This window comes from Physcomitrium patens, chromosome 14 (assembly GCF_059467195.1).
Source record: "Physcomitrium patens ecotype Gransden chromosome 14, ASM5946719v1, whole genome shotgun sequence".
In the NCBI taxonomy this organism is placed as follows: domain Eukaryota; kingdom Viridiplantae; phylum Streptophyta; class Bryopsida; order Funariales; family Funariaceae; genus Physcomitrium; species Physcomitrium patens.
The window spans coordinates 10,994,245-11,018,851 of NC_143423.1; the positions used below are offsets into that span (position 1 = coordinate 10,994,245).

The 24,607-nt window shown below is 30.6% G+C and overlaps 1 protein-coding gene across 1 annotated transcript; it reads left to right on the top strand.

The window, feature by feature from the left end:
- The first annotated feature begins 328 nt into the window (after positions 1-328).
- LOC112291234 (uncharacterized) lies at positions 329-2,728 on the top strand. Its single transcript, XM_024538375.3, has 2 exons — positions 329-421; positions 741-2,728. Exon 2 carries the CDS (start codon positions 798-800, stop codon positions 1,863-1,865), a length of 1,068 nt encoding a protein of 355 aa, XP_024394143.1. The 5' UTR covers positions 329-421; positions 741-797; the 3' UTR covers positions 1,866-2,728.
- The last annotated feature ends 21,879 nt before the right edge of the window (positions 2,729-24,607 follow it).

Consider the following 24,607-nt stretch of genomic DNA (forward strand, 5'->3'; position numbering starts at 1 on the left):
CAGATGCAGGTTTCAAAAAGTAAACAGAATCAAAACGAAAATTACTATCAGAGTTTTGCATGTTCAATTTGCAGATTCTATTCTTCATGAATTCCTCCCTGTCCGTCAGTGAGAAAGCCGCCGAATACTGGTTGAAACGCGGCAAGAGTAGTCGACAATTTCCTTTCAAAGCAAAGCACCATTTAAATTACTCTTGATAATGCTCGATCTATTCTCAGTGCTATTCGAGGTTCACAGTTTGACACCGCGGCATGCTCGCCCTGACTGAACTACATTATTGCTGCATGGGCCTTCCCATTCTCGTGTATGTCTCAACTGTGCGCTGCGTTTGAGGACTTTCATTGATTCTCACCCCTCTTGTGCTCCCTTTGAACCCGTCGTCCCCAAACGTGTAAGCGGCAACCTAGTTCTTCTTATACAGGTTTGTTTTTGCCACCAGCGTCTTACGTCTCTTCTTTATTCATTTCCTGGGCAGGATTTTGAGTGCATATTGTTGGATTAGTAGCGGCTCTTGAAGGGTGCGTGTTGTGTGTCTAGAGTTTGTGAGTTTGCTTTCAAGCGAGATCTGTTACATGTCCATGAAAATGAACAAGAATCCGCAAGTCGCAGGAGAAAAAAGGTGATCCGCTTTGTTGTTCAATGTGAAAAGTGTGATTCTGTCTGTTGTGTCGCTTGACCAGGTGTGCTTAGCAGATCCATATCATCTGTCGCTTACTTAAAGTGTTTTTTTGTGTGACAAGAGAGCATTGTCAATTGAATCCGACGTCAACAAAGTTTGCAATTTCGGCGTTTGCTTGATGAAGCAAGGGCGTCTGGAAGAAGCTGAAGCCGTTCTTCAGAGAGTGACCGTAGCGTATAGTGGCATTCGGTGGGCATCAGATTCTCATCTTAAATCCTATGAGCGCGCTCAAGATTTGTTAAAAGAGTTAGAGTCCTCCATAGGGTTGAAGGGATCTCATGATGATATTCTACAACAGTTGAGCTCATTTACCATTCCAGGTTGTAACTCAGATGTGAGTGCTCATGACTCAACCTTGTGGCAACCTCAGCCAGCCATACCACGTCAACCTCGTCGTGCCTCACGATCTGCTCTGGAACAAGTTTCTCGGTCTAATATTGACCCGTCTATGTCTGGTGCCTTCGTAGCTACTTCAGGATTTGGCCCTGCGCATCATACCAGACTGGACATGACCGGGAGCTATAGAACACAGTCTTGGCTACAAGATGGTAGCTGCTCTGGAAATTCCAGTGGTTGGGATGAAGATGATTTCGATGACGCATTTCCTGTTGAATGCTCTGATGTATCAGATTTTCAAGGGTATCCGTACGAGTTTATCAGCTCCAACCTCACTGCTACTGAGAACGAGGAGATGCAATGGCATATTGAGACCAGCTTGCGGGAGTGGTTGGACAAAGCGATCGCTTTGAAGAATGGTCTGTCTGAGAGGCAGCTTGGGATGGAAGGTGAACGTGAAGCTCACAAGTCTTTTCCTGTCACAACGACGACCCCGCCAGCATGTGATATGGCATCAACTACTGGAGCTCAATCTTGTATCCCAGTTACGAAGCCAACACAATCCCTCTCGTTGAAGCTTTCTAGGACGCTAATTAAAAAGTTCTTAGATATTGCTAAACCTCTTCCTTACCAGCACTCAAACTCAAGGGACATTCCCTCACATCACACTGACGTTGAGAAAGAGAGGACAATAAAAGTTGAGGAAAAAAGTATTTGGGATTTACTGGACTTCACTTTCAACCCTGATGACCTCGACTTCGGTCGTGCCAGTAACAGGTTTGAGACCAATGATGAAATTCAGGACTCTTCTTTCAATCTTGAATTTGCAGAAAGAATTACTTTCATTTGACGACGTTTTTGCCTTAGAGACAAATATGAGGCGGCAACGAAGATTCTTGGTTGTACGCTTTTCTAGTGATCACTTTACCTAAGACCTTTCAGGTGTGGGACTAGTCTCAGCTGTGAAAGACCAGCAACCCCAAATCACAGCCACACTTTTACATCAGCACTTGAGAACGCTATTGCAGGGGCGGTGGAGCAAGTTCTACATGTTAGATAAATAGAAGACAGGCTGCTCACGCCATACTCATGAGGTAAAAAGACTGGGATACCTCGTTGCAGATTTTGTTTTCAGTAACACTGGAAACAAGCGATTGTTGGCGATGTTGAGAAACACAGTAGGTGTAAACTCAGTTACGTGGAGAGGCAGAGCAGCTTATTACCTCGAGTGCAAAGCACCAAACCGTCACTACGCATCGCAAACAGGTCCATTAGTTTCACGTGACTCATTGTTCTTCACAAACGCCATGTATATAATTGAGTTCGAGATGATTTGAAGAGACGATGAGTGACGATGAGCCTGTCTTTGGATCTATCAACATTTCTCCATCTCGTTTGACGTGTTCTGAGGATATTCTCCAAATGGTCGGAACCAGTTTATTAGAAGAAAGCTCTGAACGCTTCTCTCACTCAAGATACAAACAAAGGCTACTAAAACTCGTGTACTAGCTCTGCCCGTTGCCAGAGCTGACGCCTAGGTTTTCTTGTCTTGCAAAATAGCGCTTGAGGGTGTGCATTGGTCGGTGTGGCTGATTTTCGGTGTGGCTGCCTATGCCTGGCATTTCCTGTTTGCTGAGAGAGCATGCACAAGAAGCTACCCAAATGCCAGTCCATGTGCACCACTCCCAACGCCTCCTCTCGATATCCAAAGATGTGAGGTACTTAGGTTATAAATAGTTAAGTTTTCTCCGTTTTCAGAAGTGCGAAAATCGTTCTATCGTTTTATAAATTTGTACGTCACACATATAAGCTTGATACAATCAGTAAAATCAAACCAACCCACCAAGTGAATATGCATTCCTGCTAGTAGAGGGTCCAACTTCTCTGCAATCGCTGGGTATATATAGTGACGATTGAATCAGCTAATCCCATCCGTAAACAGGCCCACTCCCCTTCGAATAAACTGGCTATAGGAATGTCTTTCCTCAGATACTCATAATTTTCCATGCACTCAATCAAATAGTCTATATCAATGAACCAGCTCGGGATACCTTGGTTAAGCCAGCTTCATGTTAAAAAGAGTATCAGCCCACATGTGTACCTTTTCTAAAGCAGCTCCTATACTGGCACATTTGTGAACACATCAAAAGTATATATCGCCAAGACACAGGGTTCATCGCCAAGACTCAGGGTTCCGGCAAACAAGAAATGCCAACCACACCAAAAATTTATTGAAGAGTATTTACTGAAGAGCTGCAGATCAGGGCTCAGATTTAGTAAACTGAAGATCACGGAGGTCCTCTCGCAATTCTTGATGTTTTTGTGATTAGGTTCACACTGTTGGGGTTGGGGTTGCTGGTCTGATGTGGTTTTGGACAAACGCAGAGAGTGTTTATCGAGTTTGAGATTATCTGCTGCTAATGTACCTTTTTCATGTATCTGAAGGAGCTCGATTGTAAATTTTGTTCTCTTCGCTAGGTATACCAAAGGATGGAGCCGACGTCGTTGTTGAGGTCGTGGTGGGTTGGAGAAGCAACCAACTCTTCACCTTCGGATGGTGGAACTAAGCCAGGTGACATTAACACAGGTACAGTGCTATCATATTTACAAATCGTCCATGTGTAGAGAAATTAGGAATAACAATTTGATTTGATGGATATTGTTAGTAGTTTGGAGATTGTATAAATAATTTTGGTCATTCATAAATGCAATTATTAGATCAAAGATTGTAACTTTAAGCTTTTTTAAAACTTGTGATGCTATAGACAAGTAGTGGAGTGTATAAACTAAGTAAGCCTAAGCCTCCAAGGAAAGTTGAAGTGGAGATTGTGTTCATCCATGGATTACAATTATATGAGCATAGCAATGCATATTGGACAACTTAGATAGGTGGAAAAGATTGCAAAGAGTTTTGTTGGCTAATAGAACCATTGACACAAATATAAGAATTCTTACAAGAACATTTTGTGAGCAACAACATTGACTACAATTTAATTTGAATTCAAAGGAATTTTGATAAGATCATTCTCCTATACCTATCAATACAAACAAAAACTCATCTCATAATCCATAAATTATTCTTTGCAATTCTAACTCATCCTTTATTTTAAAAAAATCTCTTCTAAAACTTTGTAAACTTTAGTCAATACTCTTGCTTTAGAAAATACTTATATTAAACCAAAAAATATAACACTCTGATTAATTAAAGTTGAGGGAATAATTATATAAAAAGTAAAGAGTGAATATAATACCTCTTTGTAGAAAAAAGAATGTACTTATTAATAAACAATAGAATAGATGATATAACAAAAATTTAAATACATCAAAAAAAATATATATATTTATAAATAATTTTACATTATTTAAAAAAAAATTGTAACTGAATAAATTCTCTTGCATTTTTTTTTAAGTTGCTAATAGGTACTTCTCATCCTTATCATAGTTTATTGTCTTTGTGATGCTCCTCCTATATTCAATTCTCTCTTCAAAAGATCCACATATTTAAATACTATAATACTGATATAACCATAAGGATAGAAACCACTATATATTAGGATATTATATAGTTCACATGCAATATTTTTTTGTTTGATTATTTTTGTTTATGTTTTTGTATTATGACTTATCTAGCAATCGATTCAACACTTTGTTCCAAGAGCTAAAAGAGTGGAGGGAGAGTCCACTGTATCAACTATCTACTAAATTAAAATAAAGCAAGTTTTGAGTTATGGTTAATAATTTGTTTGGTTAGAATGGTAGTTGAATGGATTTGGATTTTCTCAATTTATAGAGTATTCTAAAATATGAGCCCCATAGGAATGAACATGCCTCACTAATATTAAACATTATATTTTATTTACTTTTGGATAACAAATAGAATTATTGTCTTCTTAAATCCAAATGCCCTTTGAAGACTAATGAGCTCTTTGAAGATCTTATTGTTTATTCTTTATTTTGGTTGCTTATCCATCCATTCTTTTGTTATCCACCTACTTGTTCATTTGAATATAGAAGCAAGCACTAAATAGTCTATTTTTTTATTATTTTTTACTATATTTTTATTTTTTTTGGTCATCCATTCCTTTGTTTATTCACTTGTTCATAAGTGTGGGGTTGTTGTTGCCAGAGTAAGGGATGAACTTTGTCTACTTAGCTCTTTGATCTAATAAGCTCCTTTGATCATGAGTTTTCTATAGAAGTTTTTCTTTATTTGAGAGATTAATTTGATGAAACAATGGAGACGGATTTTAATAAAAAAAAGAAATAATACTATATATTTGAATATATTTGATAATATTTTTTAAATAAAAAAAAAATCTTGTTCAATTTAAAAAATTTGAAAAGTATTATAATTTTGATTATAATTATTATTATAATCTAAAACTATAATTTTTTCAAAATTCTTAGGTTATTTTAAAAAAATAAAAAAAAAATTCTATTGTAGAGTATAATTATTTTTAGTACTTCAAGTTCAAAAATCATAGCTCATGAATTGTTACTGTTGAAAGCATTAAATATAGTCGGTACACTCTATAATATTTACTATAGTTTTAACTGAATATAATAGCTATAATATTTGGAATATAGTAAAAAAAAATTATTTATTCAAAAATCAGAGGGTAAAGAATTAATATGAAGAAGTTATAGCCATTTGAAATTAAGGTGTCTTTTAAAGACATATTGAGGATACGAGAAGTTGTACGGTTGCTTTTGGAAATTGGGAGATGTAGCTGCAAGGATGATTTCAAGACCTATATCTTTTATAAAAGAATTATTATATTTGGAGTTTGTATGAAAGAATTATAGGGAGTTAAAAACAGCACATGTAATTCAAAGGTAGTAAGTAAACCATTTTGTTGATAGTAATGGTTAAAGCCATATCTTGAGTTTTTAGATGAATTTTTCACTCAATTTTTTTAAAAATGTGAATTATTGTGTTAAAAAGCTATATATCACTTTTTTTTGGTATTTGAGCTTTTAATTTGTGAGATATGAAGAAATTTTCATGTAGGTATATATAAACAAGGGTTTGAAGTTGTTGCAAGGATTTTGGCAATATCTCAAGATCCATAACAAATTTATGATTGAAATTTGTTATGGTAGTTTTTTAAAATATATCAATACTTCAAGTAAATTTTGAGGCTATTTGGATAGTCCAATTGAGTGATATGAGCCATTGAAGTTTGAAAAAAAATTCATCTTAAGGATATATAAGGGTTTAAAATATTTTTATTATATTTTGGATGTTCTTTGGTAGTTAGGGCTTATGTATTGATGTAATTGCCTTTAAAGGGAAAATATTATATATAATGAGACTTGATTGAGTAATTAGTAGAATCCAAAAGTCTATTGCTTTTTTGAGACAAATTCTCCCTATTCCACTAGCGGACCATTCAATTTATTATATTAGAGACCTATAGTCTGGATATGATGGATTTCAATTTGCAGCAAAAAATAAAGATTTGACCATTATAAAGATACCTTCGAAATTGATTCAAATATACATACTACATTATGGAACCACCATCCTTGTGACAAGTTGGATTATTGTAAACTTAGACCTTTTTTTATTTGTGAATTAGTCAACTCTATTGCTTATTGATTATATCTATCGAAGTCTATAAAAATCCATCCCATATTTCACGCATCTCTTCTTGAGCCATATAAGACAGTGAATATACTGGAAAGAAGAGAAATGCCACCTCAACTTATAAAAGTAGATAATAATCAAGAATTTGAAGTAGAAAAAGTTTCAGATTTAAGGCGACATGAAAATAGGTTGGAATATCTTATTCATTATTGTGGATATGATATTAGTGAACGTACATGACAGCTAGTAAATGTTTTTGCAAATATAGTGAAGAGATTTGAAGCTTTTCATTGATGACATCTATCAAAATCAAAATGAAGAATAGTAAATCTTTGTTATAAAAGAAACAAGATCAAAAGAAAATAACACTCTATCTTCTATCCTTCTTTGTAGCTTCTATGTATTTGTGATGCTAAAGAGATGAAGAACCAATAAAAAATAGATTCAACTCAAGAACTTTTATTTATTGACTTACTATACAAGACATTGTAATTTTCATAACCTTCAAGATGATATAATCGAGATGAAGATTATCAAGAATGACATGTCTTTTCTTAAATAGATGTCTTTGATATCACAACCTTGAAAGAAAATCTCGATGTTTGCTGATTTTATTAGACATAGAAACAACTCTTGATGGTATTCCAAATATTTTATTTGAAAGAAGTTACAAAGGCCTCAACAATGAATAAATAATAGGGTGGTCTTCTTGCCCTAGTATAAGATACTATTAATGGCTAAGAGGACCTATCAACCATCTTTAAAGAGAACAAAGATCAAAATATGTTACAAATATAATTTGCCACATCTTGAATTTTATTAATACATGATGATTGCTCTTTGAGAAACTCATCTATAGAAGAAAAGATAATATCATAGATATACATAGATATTCAAGAAAATACCTATATGATTAGGTAGAAGTAGATAAAAATAAATAAAAATAGGTTAATTTCATAATATCTTCTAAAAAAGCTTTTTAGAAGCTACTTTGACTTTACATGTGTTTATAGTTGATTGGTAGGTTAGAAACTTGGTCAACAAGTTAACCACGTGTTGATAGCTTACAAAATAAGTTAAAAATGTGGTGTTTATATAAAAAAATTATTTTGTAAGCTAAGATATGTGTCTTACAAAGTCAATATGTTTTGGAGGTCTTATAGGACATTGCCATGTAGCTCTTAGTTAAGAGTATGTATGGAGGTAAGAATGAAGCCTTCTTTATTCTTGTCAATGCCTTTCTAGCTTTTAGTCTTATTTTAAGATTTTTTAGCTTTTTTGTTTTTGGCAATAGCTATTCTAATTCAATATTATATCATCTTTGAGTAACTTTCTACTTCTTTTTAATGATTTAAGTGTGTATTGAGGATTTTCTTTCTTTAAGATTCATGTCCTTAATAATAGGCCTCTTTATCAAGTTATTCAATGAAGATCAAGTTGTAATCTGAGGAAAAAACATCTTATAAAGGAAGACATGCATTAAAATCTTGTTGTTTGGAAAATAACATTATATGTTTCAATTGTAGTGGCCATCATCTAACAAAAAGATATTACAAACTTCTTAAGGTGATTTTATTGAATCCACCTTCATTTGACTATTCTAGGTAAGCACGTAAAAATTTACAAGGTACTAAATAATTAAAACTTCAATCACAAGGAAGACTATCTAATTTATACTCAGATTGTGACAATCAGCATTAAACTCAAGCAGTTCTTGTAGTTCTTTAGACTAATTAAGGTGTCATTTCAATTCCAAACAACTAAGTTTTTTAAGATGTTAAATACATAGATGTATACCAAATATCACCTACCTTGGCTATAAATTTTTAGCACTCAAATATAGTCATTGATGAGCCATTTAATTAAAAGATTTTTATATCAAAGCTCTCCATTTAATAATCACTTGTGTTGGAGTAAGAATCAGGCCTATAATCTTGAAGAAGAAGTGGTTGAATCATTAATATCTTTGGATGATTTTCCAAATTTTGTAGATCTTAATATGGCTTCTAAAGAAGCAACCAAAAAAATCAAATTTAATGATGAGTCTTGAATCCATGGTGAACTCAATAAAGTTGTTATAATCAATTCATAAATGAAGAACTTTTATTTCTACTACCAACATGTGTAACAAAGATTTGTAAGTCTAAAATCAATAATCCAATGATTGCATATAACTTATAGAAGGATCTTACTAGGACCAAGGCATACATATCTTTTGGCCAGTTGATTTTATTGACACCATCTTTTTACAAGAAAATAAAATATGAAGCCACCTTTAATAGGCAACCTCAAATAATCATGCAAATAAACCAAATAGAAGAAGAAGAATTCATAGATTTAGTGAATTTCGAAGAAGATTGCAAGCGTATTGAGATTGATGTGAAAATTATTGGTAAGATTATTTCACATACCATTGTAGATGATGGCAATAATATGAACATTATGCCATTATATACAATAGAAAAGTTGAGGCTTCAAATCAAAAATTCATTTAAATATACGATTTGTACAACAAATCAAATTCTATGCCAATCAATAGAAGAAATTAAAGATCTTAGAATGTAGGCTAGAGATGTGGATTACAACTTAATATTTAAAATAGTTCATTTGAAGGATGAAGAAGGTACATATTTTCTTTTATTTAGGCATAGGTTCTTATGGAAGTGCAATGGAGTAGTTAATTCACTTGCCAAAAATTCTACCTTTATATTTGGTCCTAAGTCAAATCAATCAAGAGTTTATGTTAAGCTTAAGTTTTTTCAATCAAAAAAATACCATGGTTCTAAAATAAATAAAATAGCCATGATACTAACTACCAAATCAATAATAGATCTAGATTCAATTAAATATATTGGCTGTAGACTTTACATCTATACAAATGATGGCATAGTTGTATAATGGTTGGTAAAAAATCCTTACTCTAAAGATGAATTAACTACTTATTTTATTGAGGCTATTGCCTTGCTTGATGATTTGCTTAATGAAGACCTTTCAAACTTAGCAGTTTTAGTAGATGACATTCATAAAGATGTTACATTCTACTTAGAAATTGATGGGATTAAAAATAAAAAAAATACCTTTATACAATTATGCATAAAAAAGAGGTATTTCTACCACTATTACATTTTCATAAGATCTCGAAGGGTCTCCAAATGAGCCAAGATTTGCTAATGTATCTTCTAATTTCAAATAACTAATATCATAGATCCACAAATTTGGTGCATGTTTGGCTTGTAGATTGGAAAAAGATAGATGTTTCTTTGTTGGGAAAAGAACCAAAATTGATCAAAATTGAATCTTTTTTATCAGAGAGTTAGATAGGACAATATAAAAATATTTTGATTAAATTTAAGGATAAATTTGCTTAATTCTACCTTGATCTTAAGGCATTCTTTTACACATAGTACAAAATATCATTCCATTAATTCTAGGCATGATTCTAATTAGGTAAAAAAAAGATGAACTCTAAGCTCTAATTAATTGTGAAGGCTAAATTAGAAAAGTTGCTATAAGTAAGATTTATTAAATGTATAGAAATTATTAATTGAATCTTGTCAATGATATTAGTAAAGAAAAAAATGACAAGCTTTGAATATGCATCAATTATAGAATTTTAAATAAACATACCTCGAAAGATCACTTCTTCTTTTATTTGTCAATACCATTTTAAATGAGGTTGTAAAAAATAAGTTATATATCTTCATAGATGGTTACTCAAACTACAACCAAATTTTAATTGTACCTAAAGACTACCATAAGATTGCATTTATTAGCCCATGGAGCATGTTCATCTATGTAAATATGTCCATTAACTTTTACAATTCCTCAATAGTATTTCAAAGAATAATATCATATAATTTTTTAGATCTTTTATACAAATTAATGAAAATATTCATAGATGATTATAACATCCAATCCACAACTATGGATTACCATGAATTAGCCAAAAAAGTTCTAATTAGGTGCTATTAATGAAGATTTGCTATTAATCTAGAGAAATTTTATCTTACAATTTGTTGTGGAATATTTTTAGGGCATATTGTATCAAGTGAAAGCAACAAGCTTGATCCAAAAAAAATTAAGGTAATTATAGACCTTCCACCTTCAAAAAATCTATAAGCAATAAAGCAAGTCTTAAGCCATTGTTAACATTAAGAACTAGATGAAAGAAAATAAATAAATAAGATTTTTTTAAAGAAGTATAATAAAATATAAATAATATATATATATATACTAAAAGAAAATAGGAATGACTATTTTCTAAAGGCAAGAAAATTAGAGACTCTTGAAACTAAATTAAATGCAAGGAAAGAATTGACAAGAGTGAAAAAGGCTTTGCTCTTGCCTCTATATATACTATCTATCTAAGAACTATGTGGTAATATTCTATAGGACCTCTAAAACTTATTAACTTTGCACAATATGTATTTTAACTTATAAGGCAAGTTTTTTGTATAAATTCCACATAAGTAGGTTGTTTTATTAGATACTAACATGTGTGGCATGAGATTAATTTGTTGAAATTTTTTTTAATCTACCAATAAATTATAAATACATATAAAGTCAAAGTAGTATCTATGAAGCTTTTAAAAAGTTTTTTTAAAAGATATCATAAAATTAATTCATTTTTATTTATTTCTACCTATTCATATATATATATATATATATATATATATATATATATATCAATTACAATAAACATATGTCTATGACATTATCCTTCTTTCTAAGGACGAGTTCCTTAAAGAGCGGTGATCACATGTTGAGGAAGTCTTAGATATGGCAAATTATTTTTGCCATGTACTTTGATCTTTGTTCTTTCTAAAGGTAGTTGATATGTCCTCTTAGCTATTGATAATATTTTATTCTAAGGCAAAAATACCAATTTATTATTTAATTATTATTGGGATCTTTTTAATTTTTTTCAAACAAAATATTTGCAATACCATGAAGAGTTATTTCTACCTCCAATACCAAACATCAAGACTCTTTACTCAAGTTGTTATATCAAATGAATTATATCTTCTAATCTATTTAAAGAAGAACATGTCTCTCTTAAAGATCTTCATTTCTATTACATTGTCTTAAAAGCTATAATAATCACAATGTTTCATTTGATAAGTCAACAAATGATGGTTTTTGAATTGAATTTATTGGCTATTGATTTTCTATTTTCTTAATGCCATAATTATAAAGAAATTAAAAATAGGAATAGAAGGTAAAATTTAATCTTTTCTAAATTATGTTTCTTTTATGGTAAAGATTTTCTATCCCTTATCTTGATTTTCATAGATGTTATTGATGAAAAGTTTTCATTTTTCCTATTGCATTTGTAAGATTTTTTGTTGGCTCACATGTAAATTTTCTAATACCATATTTATACAAATGAATAAGATATTTTAACCTAAGTTGGTGTTGGCTCAAATCTAAGACTTTTTTTATCTCAAAATTTTAATTATTATCCACTTTTATAAGAGATGGTGGTATTTATCTTCTTTTCAAGATAGTCACTATTTTATATGACTCTAAAAGAGACACATAAAATACGAGATGGATTTTGATAAATTTTGATAGATTTAACTAATAAAAAACTAAATTAACTTGTTCACAAATAAGAAATAGTCCAAGTCTTTAATAATCCAACTTGTCACAAAAGCAAATAGTTTTAATATTACAACAAAAACCATACCTCATCACTAATGTGAAAATGAATTTTTTCCTTGTGATAGACATTCACATTACTCTTTTGTTGTTTTTGAGCCTCTTTTAATTGTATTTTTATTATTTTATGTAGCTAAGATTGTCAGCAAAATCAATCCAATTTAATTGCATTTCATAATCTAATGGAGTAATTTTACTCACATAAGGTTAGATTTCTTCTATTTCTTAATCATTATTTACCTATGGTTTTTTATCAAAGTTTTTATATATTATTTTATTTTATTTATTTATTTATTTATATAATTAATTATTATTTTTTTAATTTTTAAAATTAATTTAAATTAAATTAAATTTTTATTTATTTATTATTATTATTATTATTATTTATTTATTTAAATTTTATTATTATATATATTATTTTAATTAATTAATTTTTTATTTAAACTACCTAGCAATCATCTTGTAAAAGTTTTTATATGTATTACTTTCTTTAGTAAAGAAATGACCATTAATCACAATATCACCATTGCTTATTATTATACCAAAAATATGTATAAGAACCTTTCTAAACTTGTTGTTTAACCACTATAAGAAAATCAACTATTACCTTACAGCAATATGACAAATTATAGCCAATCTACCTTAGTTATTAATTTCGAAGCCATGTCTTGTTTTTGTTGCTACTAGATCATCTCCACCTCTTCATAATACTACTGCTCTAATTTCCTTTAATAGAAATTTCTTTACCTCACCACCTCCTCTGAAGCAACTGCATAACTTAGATTTGTCAATACCAATCCACCATGGTACCACTATCGCTTCTCTTTCAATCATTTTGATTTTTTTAAAAATTGGCATCTCCTCTTCTTCTTAATTGACATTCTTTTCCACTAATTTGCATCTATTTCTATGCCTACAACCAACAACTTCTTTTTGTTATAACCCTCACCTTCTTTTATTTAGATTTTCACATTCACTTTCAAAAACTAAATCAAAATTTGATCTTCTATAGAACTTTGGCACAAATTGCTATCCTATCCTGAAATCTCTATTTTTTTTTAAGCACAAAACTTTCTGAGCAATTTAAATATCCTCGACCAAATCTTCCACTACTCAACTTTCTTGTCTACTGCATACCACATCTTTTGCCACCTTACCTTGCTAGCCTCATTAATTTTGTTGTGTTCAAATTTTTGTGCTCCCATACCTTATTTGCCTAATATTATTGACATAATTTTCTCAATCTAGAACCATTTAGATTAGAACCTATGAAGCCTAGATTAGTTTAGCAAAGTAGGTCAGTAATTCGTGGATTTTTTTTTTTACAATACAGTCTTATAAAAGATTATTCACGGCCCTTTTAGAAGTCTTTTTCATTCTATTCTTACTTAAAAATATTATGTCTAATTTTTTTATTATTTTTAATATATTTTTCTAATTCTAAAGATCCAAATAATGTATTTTTTACCATTTATTCCTTTCTTCACTACTTTATCAATATGACACCATTTTTCCTATCTAATCTAATTTTAAATCATAATTATTTTATCAACCATTATGATTGTACTTGACTCTTAATACCTAAATGAGATTTTTTCTTAATAATTTATTATACTTAATTATATCCAAATTTTTTTCTTCTTTATTATATTGATTTATTTTAATATTTATTCTAACTACATTGTAAGTCATAAAATTTGGTTCATACAGATAAATGATTTGTCAAATCTTTTGCTAGAAGATTGACAAATTTTTTAAAAGATAAAAGTATCAAGTCATGGATTATAATTATAATTAGTAAAAAAGGTATTTATTGCATAGAAAAATATATTATATTATTATAAGCAAACTCTACTAACGGAAAAATAATTATCCAATCAACTTGTAGGTAGTTGATGGTACACCTTAAATACTACTCCAAAACTTGATTTATACACTTTGTTTGTCCATCAATTTAAAGATAGAAAGCCAAAGATAATTTTATGTCCACCTTTAGAATTTTAAAAAGTATTCTTTAAAATTTTAATATAAATTAGATTTTTTTATTTAATAGAATATTCTTAAATAATCTATGATAGCAATAGATATTGTATATGATAAAAAATATGCCATCTTAGTAAATCAATCTACTATGACAAATATAGTCTTAAAAACCTAAGACTAAAAGATTTGTAATAAAATCTATAGAAACAAAGGACCATGGTTGTTGTAGAATGGATAATGGTTGAAGAAGTTCGTAAGGTCAATGATGAGGAATTTTTGATCTTGAGTAAACATCATAAGATTATATAAAATCTATGACCACTTTCCACATTTGAGACCACTAAAAATTCCTAAATATCAGTTCTAAAGTCTTATTATATCTAAAATGTTTTACTTCTAAAAACCTATGATGAGATTAAAGGATATGTAATTGAGCTTCAACTTTTAGAATATATAAGTACCTTTCAAAATATAATAGATTGTATTGAATTCAAACTTAAAAGTACCATGAGACTTTAAAGGATTTCTCTTAATATCACAAATAAGAGAATTGAAATGTTAAAATAAGTAGAGGATAAGTTAGAAGGTAAAAGATATTATCTTAGATAAGTTGCTAATGGTCAAAGGGCAGTAAAAGGATGAAGGAAAGTTATCAAGGTGGCGGCTAGGGTTTAAAGTGGCGGCTAGGTTAAGAGGATTCTAGGATGATGAAAGTAAGATGAATATTAGCCAAAATGAATGTAACTTCTACCTATAAGTAAAGAGTGCTAGAAGTGAGAGGTATCTCATTCCACACTTCTCTTTTGTCTAACCTTGCTGATTTCTACTTACTTGTGTCTTGCTTATTATGTTTCTTGAATAGGTTATAGGCCCATACGTATTTTTTTGTGCTATTCAAGTAACTTGAAGTCATTTGCTGGTTGTTGCTCTTGTGAGGAATAGATCTTATGGTGTTTATTGATGTTAGAGATTGTATGATCTAATCTTGTGTTTTGACTTGTGGAGGTTCTGATTTGGGCCTTATAGATCTCTTATATTAGTTTGAAGGTTCTTAACTCCTATGATTGAGTGATTAAGACCTTATACAAAGACCTTGATAGTGTCTTTGATTTTGTGGTGAGAAAGTGTGTTTTATGAGTGGAAGAACTTGATAGTGAAGTTGATTGGAATTCACATACTTGTTAGAAGCTTCAAAAGTTGATTTCAGAGTATTTGGAGTGAAGAAACATTCATTTGTTCACAAGAAGGCATTCTGAGATTTTGCTAGTACAAAATTGTTGTAGTGATTTTAAGCACATAGAGACTCTTTTTCATGATATTTTTTGATAGATCTCTTCTAAGACATGGCTTCAAGTGAGGGTGAAGGCTTGAAAGTGATTAAGAAGTTTAGAGGTGACAATTTCTACCATTGGAAGGTCAAAATGGAGCTTTTGTTGGCGTCTTTGGTCCTTTGGGACATTGTAGATGAAAGTATAGAGTCTCCAAGCATGCATGGTGATATTAAAGAGAGGAAGGACTTCACAAGATGTGAAAAGAAGGCATTTGGCATGATTGCGACCAATTTGGATGAAGCCAACTTTTCTCACATCATCTCTTGCAAAGGACGAGCAAAAGCATGGAAGACTCTTTGCAACATATATGAGAGCAAGAACTTGTCCAATATCATCTACACAAGGAGAAAATTCTTCACTTACAAGATGGAAGAAGGTAAAGACCTCATCGCTCATGTCAATAAGGTAAAGGCCTTTGCTAATCAACTTGCTATTGTTGACAAGCCTTTAGAAGAGAGTGATATTGTCATGACCTTGCTTATGAGCCTTCCCGAGTCCTACAACTACCTCATTTTCGTATTGGAATCCATCAAAGTAAAAGAACTCACAATGGATTATGTGACGGCAAGACTTACCCATGAAGTGACCAAGAGGAAAGAAAAAGAGTCCCAAAGTGAAGATTCGGCCCTCTTTTCAAGGCAAGGCAAGAGGAGTCATCCTAACCAATGTGGCAATGTGAGAACTTGCTTCATTTGTAGAAAATCAGGTCACTTTACTCGAAATTACTACAAGGCTAAGAAAAGAGATAGAGAAAGTACAAACAATGCTCGTGATGAATATAGAGGTGATGATTATGCATTCATTGCAAGTGAAGGCACTTCCATGGCTGCCATGTCCAAGTGGATCATTGATTCTCATGCCACCAAGTACGTGACTCCATAAAAGTGTTCATTTGATACTTATGAAGAGATTTCAATAGCAAATATCCTCATGAGAGACAATGGCATAGTACAAGCTACTAGAATGGGCTCTATTGTTATCGAGATTGTTGTGCAAGGCCAAACCAAGAGGATTAGATTGAAAGACGTCTTACATGTGCCAAAGATGAAGAAAAATCTCTTCTCGGTGAGTAAACTTGTTTCACATGGTTGTAAAATACAATTTGATAAGAATGGGTGTTTTGTGAAGATATTGAAAGGAGATCATATTACAAAGGGCTTTAGAGATGGCAACCTCTACTTCATCAAGTGTAAGAAGGTGAATGGAGTTGAAGTGGCAACATTTGCTGAATTTCCTCAGGATCAAGACAAGTTTGATATTTAACATCGACGCTTTAGTCATTTGAATTTCAAGAGCATGAAGGAGCTCCAATCCATGGTTAAAGGCTTAAATCTTGGTCATATAAGCCACAATGCTATGACACTTGCTTGTGAAGGTTGTATTCAAGGCAAACAACAAAGGGCCTCATTTCCAAGTGGAGTTGCAACACGTGCAACGAAGTTATTGTAGATTGTCCATTCTGATGTTTGTAGACCTATGAGGATGCCATCAATATGAGGTACAAGATATTTTGTCACATTCATTGATGACTTTTCAAGGAAAGTATGGATTTTCATCCTCAAAGCAAAGAGTGAATGTTTCATAAGGTTTAAGGAGTTTCAAGCACTTGTCGAGAAGCAATGTGAATGCAAAATCAAGGTATTGCATACAGATAATAAAGGTGAGTATATATCAAAGCAATTCAATGATTTCTTAAAGTTGTATAGTATTGCAAGACAAACCTCCATTCTTTATACTCTACAACAAAATGGAGTTGCTGAAAGAACAAATCAGACCATTATGGAGATGGCAAGGAGTATGCTTCATGCACAACACCTTGGACATGAGTTTCAGGCGGAAGCAGTGGTGAATGCAGTATATACAAGAAATAGGTGTCCTACAAGTACACTTACATCAATGACGCTGGAAGAAGCTTGGAGTAGAAGAAAACCTTATATTTTTCACATAAAGACCTTTAGATGCATAGCATATGCAAAGATACCAGATTGTATGAGATCAAAATTTGATGCAAAAGGTACAAAATGTGTGTTTGATGGATATTGAGAAGGTACAAAGGCTTATATACTTATGTGTTTGGATACTAAAAAGATCATCAAAAGTAGTGATGTTGAGTTTTTGGAGTACAAGAGTGCTTGTGAACACTTGGAGATGTGTCCAAGTGGAAGTAATGGTGTGTTTGTGGACACATCTTTAAATTCAGCAAAGAAGGAAGAAGACAAAGACACTGATGGTTGTAAAGGTGGAAATGAAGATGAAGAGGTAAAGAAGGTGGACAAGAAGGCCTCTACAATTGCTAAGACCAGCAATAAAGAGCATGAAGATATTGATGATGATGGTGATGAGGATTATGAACCTTTGAGTGGAAAAAGACTATCTTCAAAAGAAAAGAAGGTTGGAGGTGACCATGGAGTGCAACAAGTTGAGTCTTCTTCAAATAAAAGGAGATATCCTTTGAGAGATAGAAAACAACGTGGTGAATAGTGGAAGGACCATATTTTTTCTCAAGTAAGTAAAGAATATGTCAATGTTGCATTTCTTACTGATCCGTTGAGTTTATGTGATGCAATGAAGTCCACGGATGCTATGAAGTGGGAGAATGCTATAGAAGAAGAGTACAAATCACTCATGGATAATGGAACATGGGAATTGACTCAACTTCCATCAAATTGAGCTTCAATTGGTTGTAAGTGGGTGTTTAGAATCAAAAGGGATACAATAGGTAATATTATGAGGTATAAGGCAAGATTGGTTGCCAAAGGCTACTCACAAGTTGCTGGTATTGATTTCAATGAGACATTTACTCCTGTGGCCAAATTCACCACCATTAGAACCATTGTTGCAATTGGAGCAGTAATGGACTTGGAGATGCACCAAATGGATGTGAAGACGGCTTTCTTGAATGGAGAATTGGAAGAAGACATCTACATAGATCAACCTCAAGGATTTGTTGAAGAAGGCAAACAACATCTTGTGTGTAAGTTGAAGAAATCCTTGTATGGGCTCAAGCAAACATTAAAGGCATGGTACCAACGTATCGATACTTTCTTTGTGAATGACGGATTTGTGAAGAGTGAAGCAGATCATTTCATGTATATGATGCAATCAAAAGCCTTTTTGCTGATTGTTATTCTTTATGTTGATGATTTGATCATTTTGATAAATACTTTGAAAAAGATGGATTGATTGAAGATAAAGTTAGCAAAAGAATTTGAAATGAGTGATTTGGGAGAGCTCCACTATTGCTTAGGAGTAGAATTTGTGAGAGATCGAGCTAAGAAGATCATTACATTGAGCCAAAAGAAGTACATTGAAGAAGTATTGAAACGGTTCAACATGGACAAGTGCAAGTCTATTGGAACACCTTTGGAGGCAAATTTGAAGTTGATGAAGCTCACGGATGAGGAATTTACTGAAGTTGAAGAAGAAATGAAAGATGTTCGATACAAGGCAGCAATAGGCTCTTATATATATGCAATGGTTGGTACAAGGGTAGATCTTGCATATGCGGTGAGTGTTTTGAGTCAACACATGTCAATGGCTGGACCAATTCATTGGGCAACCATTAAGAAGATCTTGAGGTACTTAAAAGGTACTTTGAACTTCAAATTGTGTCTTGGAGGTGATAGTATTATATTGCATGGATGTTGTGATGCGGATTGGGCTAGAGATGCAAATGATAGAAGATCAACAATGGGATATGTATTCTTTGTTGGAGTGGGAGCAATTTCATGGAATTGTAAGAGACAACCAACAATTTCAAGGTCTATAATGGAGGCGGAATATATGGCAGCAAGTCATGGTGCAATGGAGGCAATATGGCTAAGACAAGTTTTAAAAGACATTGGACTTCTGCAATTGAAAGCAATTCTAATGAAATGTGAAAATCAAGGATGCCTTGCTTTTGCAAAGAATCCAAAGCATCATTCAAGGACAAAACACATTGACATTCAATATCACTTTATACAGGAGAAGATTGAGATAGAAATAATTGACATGAAATATTGTGCAACGGAAGACATACTTGCTGATTTACTCATAAAAGTATTGGTGAAGGATAGATACTACAAATTGACAAAGGGATTAGGTTTATTAGTCTTTGATCAATAGCAAAGTGGGAGTATTAAAGTAAATGGAGGATAAGTTAAAAGGTAAAAGATATTATCTTAGATAAGTTGCTAATGGTCAAAAGGCTCTACCTATAAGTAAAAGGTGCTAGAAGTGAGAGGTATCTCATTACACACTTCTCTTGTGTCTAACCTTGCTGATTTCTACTTACTTGTATCTTACTTATTGTATTTTTTTAATATAAAAGACATACTTAATTGAACTTACTCAATAAAAGTTGAATCAAAAATTAGTATTTATTTCATTGCTCAAAATTAAAGATGCTTTGGCTTTGATATAATTATTTTTTTTTTAATTAAAAAGAGCATCTTCTTCCTTTAGTATGAGGTAAGATTATTTAGAAAGTATGTCTGATAAACCTTATTATTTTTTTAGTCAATAAATGATTTTGAATTCAAATCTTGACAAAACTATTCTTCAACAAGCTTGGCAATAATTTAAAATACATGTTGATACAAAATACCCAAGATTCTTGTGATTTGTATATATGGTGACCGGATTAGGAGCGCCTTTTAGATAATAGTGCCACTTTAAAAATGAATCTATGATTTTAAGAAGTTCTTTGTTGTGGATCTCATAGTTGATCTTAGTTGCTGAATTTTTTTTGAAATGAAAAGCTATTACGTGAAGTTTATTATCTATTTTCATTTGTGACAAAAAAATTTCATATTACATAAAACTTTGCTTGAGAATGTATTGAGCACCAGGCTATGGAAGATAGAAGGTGATTTTAATAATAAGATTTTAATTCTAATAGAATCTTAAATAATTCAAATTAAATCCTAACAATGCTAATCAAGCTTTAATCAATCCAAAGAAACTTCAAAAAAATTATAAAAGAAGCATGAAGAAATCCTAAAGAAATTCAAAAGAAGTATTAAAATAAAATCTAAAATATATCTTAAATAAATTCTAACCAAATTTTAATTTAATTCTAATTAAAATTCTAATAGTCTTTACTTAAATCCTAAGTCAAATCCTAACTAAATCCTAAATAAATCCTAAATCCAAACTAGTTCTTAAATCCTAAACCAAATCCTAATGAAATTAATCTAATCTTCGGGTAGTTTAGAATCTCAATATCTATCAATTATATTGTTGATCTTGCTTAAGATTTTACACACCTTTCAATAATTAAATTAGCAATTAGTACACAAAATTTGAAAAAGATTAAACTTACCAAATAGAAGATCAATCCTAAATTTTACTAAGGTATTGGCAAGCCTCCTACTCCAAATTAAATGTTAAATTTCTAGTATCAAAATCTTCATGCATACTAATAACTAGAACACAAATACACTGCCCAAAATTCACTTGTATGTACACCATAGAACTCAAGAAATCTTTAATTTTATTAATATAATTTTATTTTTTAAATTTAATCCAACCAAGAATATTATTAACTTTAAAAATCTCTCAAAAATTGAATATTAACTTTATTGATATCAAACTAACGCTTAAAAACCTCTTTGCTAATTTTCTCTCAATTCTTGCTCTTTGATCTACCAAAGAGTCCCATAGTCACCATAGATATGTAATTTTGTGTCTTAGGGACTGATTTTGACCTAAGTTGAGAACTGGTTATCTTTAGATATCAATTTAAGATAATTTTTACTTGAACCTATTGGTGATTCTCTTTTAAACATATCTATATCAATTATTTATCTCATTTACTTTAATTTGAGGTATTTGTGCTCCTACAAAGAAAATAGAAGTCCCTTTCCTAAAAGTCAGCATTAAGACTAAATTTTTTTATTACCTTCCTAATATTTATCCTTCTTTTTCTATCATATCTTCATACTAGGCTCTTCTATAATAACATCCATGTTTTTATTTTTCACCATATAGTCATGTTATTACATGACAATTGCATCTAAAGCAAAGTCTTATTCATGTGTTTCTACAAAAAATGGCTTTAAAAAGTAAATGTAATATATGATTGGTGTAGAAACAAAAGCTTTCTTCAAAGTTACAAATATTGCTATTGCTTCTTTGTTCCATTGAATTTTGTCTTTACAAATCAAATATGTAAATAGAGCTACAACTTGAAAAAATTCCTAGATGAAGAACCAATAATAATTGGCAAACTTTAAAAATCATTGCACATCTTTTATTGTTTATAGGATCTTCAATCTATAATAGTTTGAACTTTCTTAGGATCCATCATAAGTCTATTATTTGAAATGATGTATTCTAAGAATTCAACTTGGATAGTGTAAAAAATACACTTTTTTATTTTGGCATAGAATCTTATATCTTTTAGTTTTTTTAATATAAGTCAAATATAAAGTTCATATTTTTCTATGTTCTTAGGATAGATTAAACTGTTATTTACTTAATAAACTACAAAATTGTCAAAAATTTCTTCAAAAACATTATTTTTTAGATATTACAAAGCTACTGGTATATTTATAAGTTTAAAAGATAAGATATTATATTCAAAATATTTGTATATAGTTTGAAATGAAATCTTCTATTCATTTTTTTATTTATGTCTATTAGATTATATGCCTCATATAGATCTATTTTTGTATAGATTTTAGGTTGATACAATTGATCAAGAAGTCTAGATATCAAAAATATTAAAGATCAGTAAGATCTTATATAATTGCCACCATATAGATTTAAACCATAGTAAGTTGCTAATAGTCAAAAGTTAATAAAGAATTAAAATAAGTTACTATGGTGGTGGCTAAATTAAGAGGAATTTAAGATTTAATTGGATGTAACAAAGAAGAATGAATATGATTATAGATGAAGATTTCAACTATAAATAATGAATATTGAAAGTGAGAGTTATCTTATTCTATACTTTTTTTAGACATAACCTTGCTAATGCTAAGTGTTATGGCTTCTAACTTCTCTTTTTTCAATAGATTATGGACTCATTTATATTTACTTGTAAATTTCTTTGAAGTTATATGAAGTCTTTGTTGCTAAGTAGAATAGATCATATTGTTTTTGCTAATGTTAGAATTTTAAAATTCTTAATTTTAAAATTTAAATCTAAATATAGATATTTATTTACTCTTATTTATTGTTAAGTGTATTTTGGTAGTGAGAGTCATCTCACACAAATTCCACTCCTAAATAATAGTGGAACTCTCTCAAATCAGTCATTTCATATTCATTCTCTAATTTTACCTTCAACTAATCCATCTTTTTGATAATATTACTCAATATGATTTAATCATTAATATAGAAGATAAAAATTAATATGAATTTATTTGATTGCATTACATAAAAAGAATGATCAACCTCACTCCTTACAAATCCTTCATTTATAAAAAATATATCAATACATTGATATCATATCTTTGGTGATTATTTTAGTTGTGTTATATATATATATATATATATATATATATATGTTTATCTCAATAGTTACTTATATGATTAGATAGAAGTAAATAAATATAGATTAATTTCATAAAATCTTCTAGAGAGGTTTTTTAGAAGCTTCATAGATGTGGTTTAAACTTTAGATGTATTTATAGGTTAGAAACTTGGCCAACAAGTTAACCACATATTGATAGCTTGTGGAACAAGTTAATTCCATATATAGATAGCTTGTGGAACAAGTTAATTCCATATAGAAGAAATTAATTCTATGTAGTAGCGTGTGGAATAAGCTAACTACGTGGCACATATATAGATAACTTGCTTTGCAAGTTAAGACATATGGCTAACAAAGTCAATACATGTTGGAGGTCCTATAGAATATTACCATGTAGCTTTTAATTAGAGAGTATATATGGAGGAAAGAGTGAAGTCTTCTTCATTCTTGTCAACGCCTTTCTAATCTTTGGTCTTATTCTAAGTCTTTCTAGTTTTTTTGTTTTTGATAATAGTAATTTTAGTTTAATATTATATCATCTTTGAATGACTTTTTAGTTCTTTTTAGTGACATAAGAGTTAACTTAGGATTTTTTTTTCTTTAAGATTCATATCCTTGACAGTTTGATAAGAATGCTAATATATTATTTTTAACTTATTTTAGAAGTGAGTGGATTATTCTACTTCTATTATTATATTTTGAAGGTTGTGAACTATCCACCTTTAAATAAAAAAATTATTTTCTAATACTGATCATTTTCTTAAAGAGAGTAGATTATTTTTTTTTATAGAAATTTTTATTGAAGAATACAAATTATCTTCTTCTAATTTAACTTTTTTAATTTGCTTGAATTATCTATAAAAAAAATAATTATGGATGCTACTCTTAGCAAAAATAAGAATATATTTGTAACTATTGTAGATCTTCATGAGCTTATCAATACTCTAAGATAGGAAATTTTACATATTTTTAATGTGAATCATGGAAGTACTATGCCTATGCTTATGGAAGAAGTTTAGAATCTGCGTCAAGAAGTTGTGCAATTGAAAGAAAGAAGTAGATCAAACTCACAACCAAATCTAGTGAATTTTACTTCAACAAATATGATGGGGACAAGGATCAATATGCCTTAGAAGTTTGATGGAACAAAATCAAAATTTTAAGGATTTTTGCAATAATTCAAACTCTATCTAAAGTTGCACCTTTTCCAATATCCCAATAGAATTATTCAAGTTGGATTCATAGGCATACTTTTATTAGAAATTATTCTCTCTTGGTTTATATCTTTAATAAAAAAGATTTGTAACTCCTTTATAATTTGAATTCATTCCTAGAAGTGTTTATGGCCACATTTAGAGAAAGTGATCAAAAAAGAGTAGCACAGACTAAGCTTTTATCTTTATGGTAAGGATCATGGTCAGCTATTATATATGCTACAAAATTCTAAAACCTCACTTGTGACATAGAGTAGAATAACAAAGTCTTTATCAATCAATTTTGATATGAGTTGAAGAATAATATCAAAGACTTGTTACTGACATTATCAAAGATAAAATCTTTGGAAC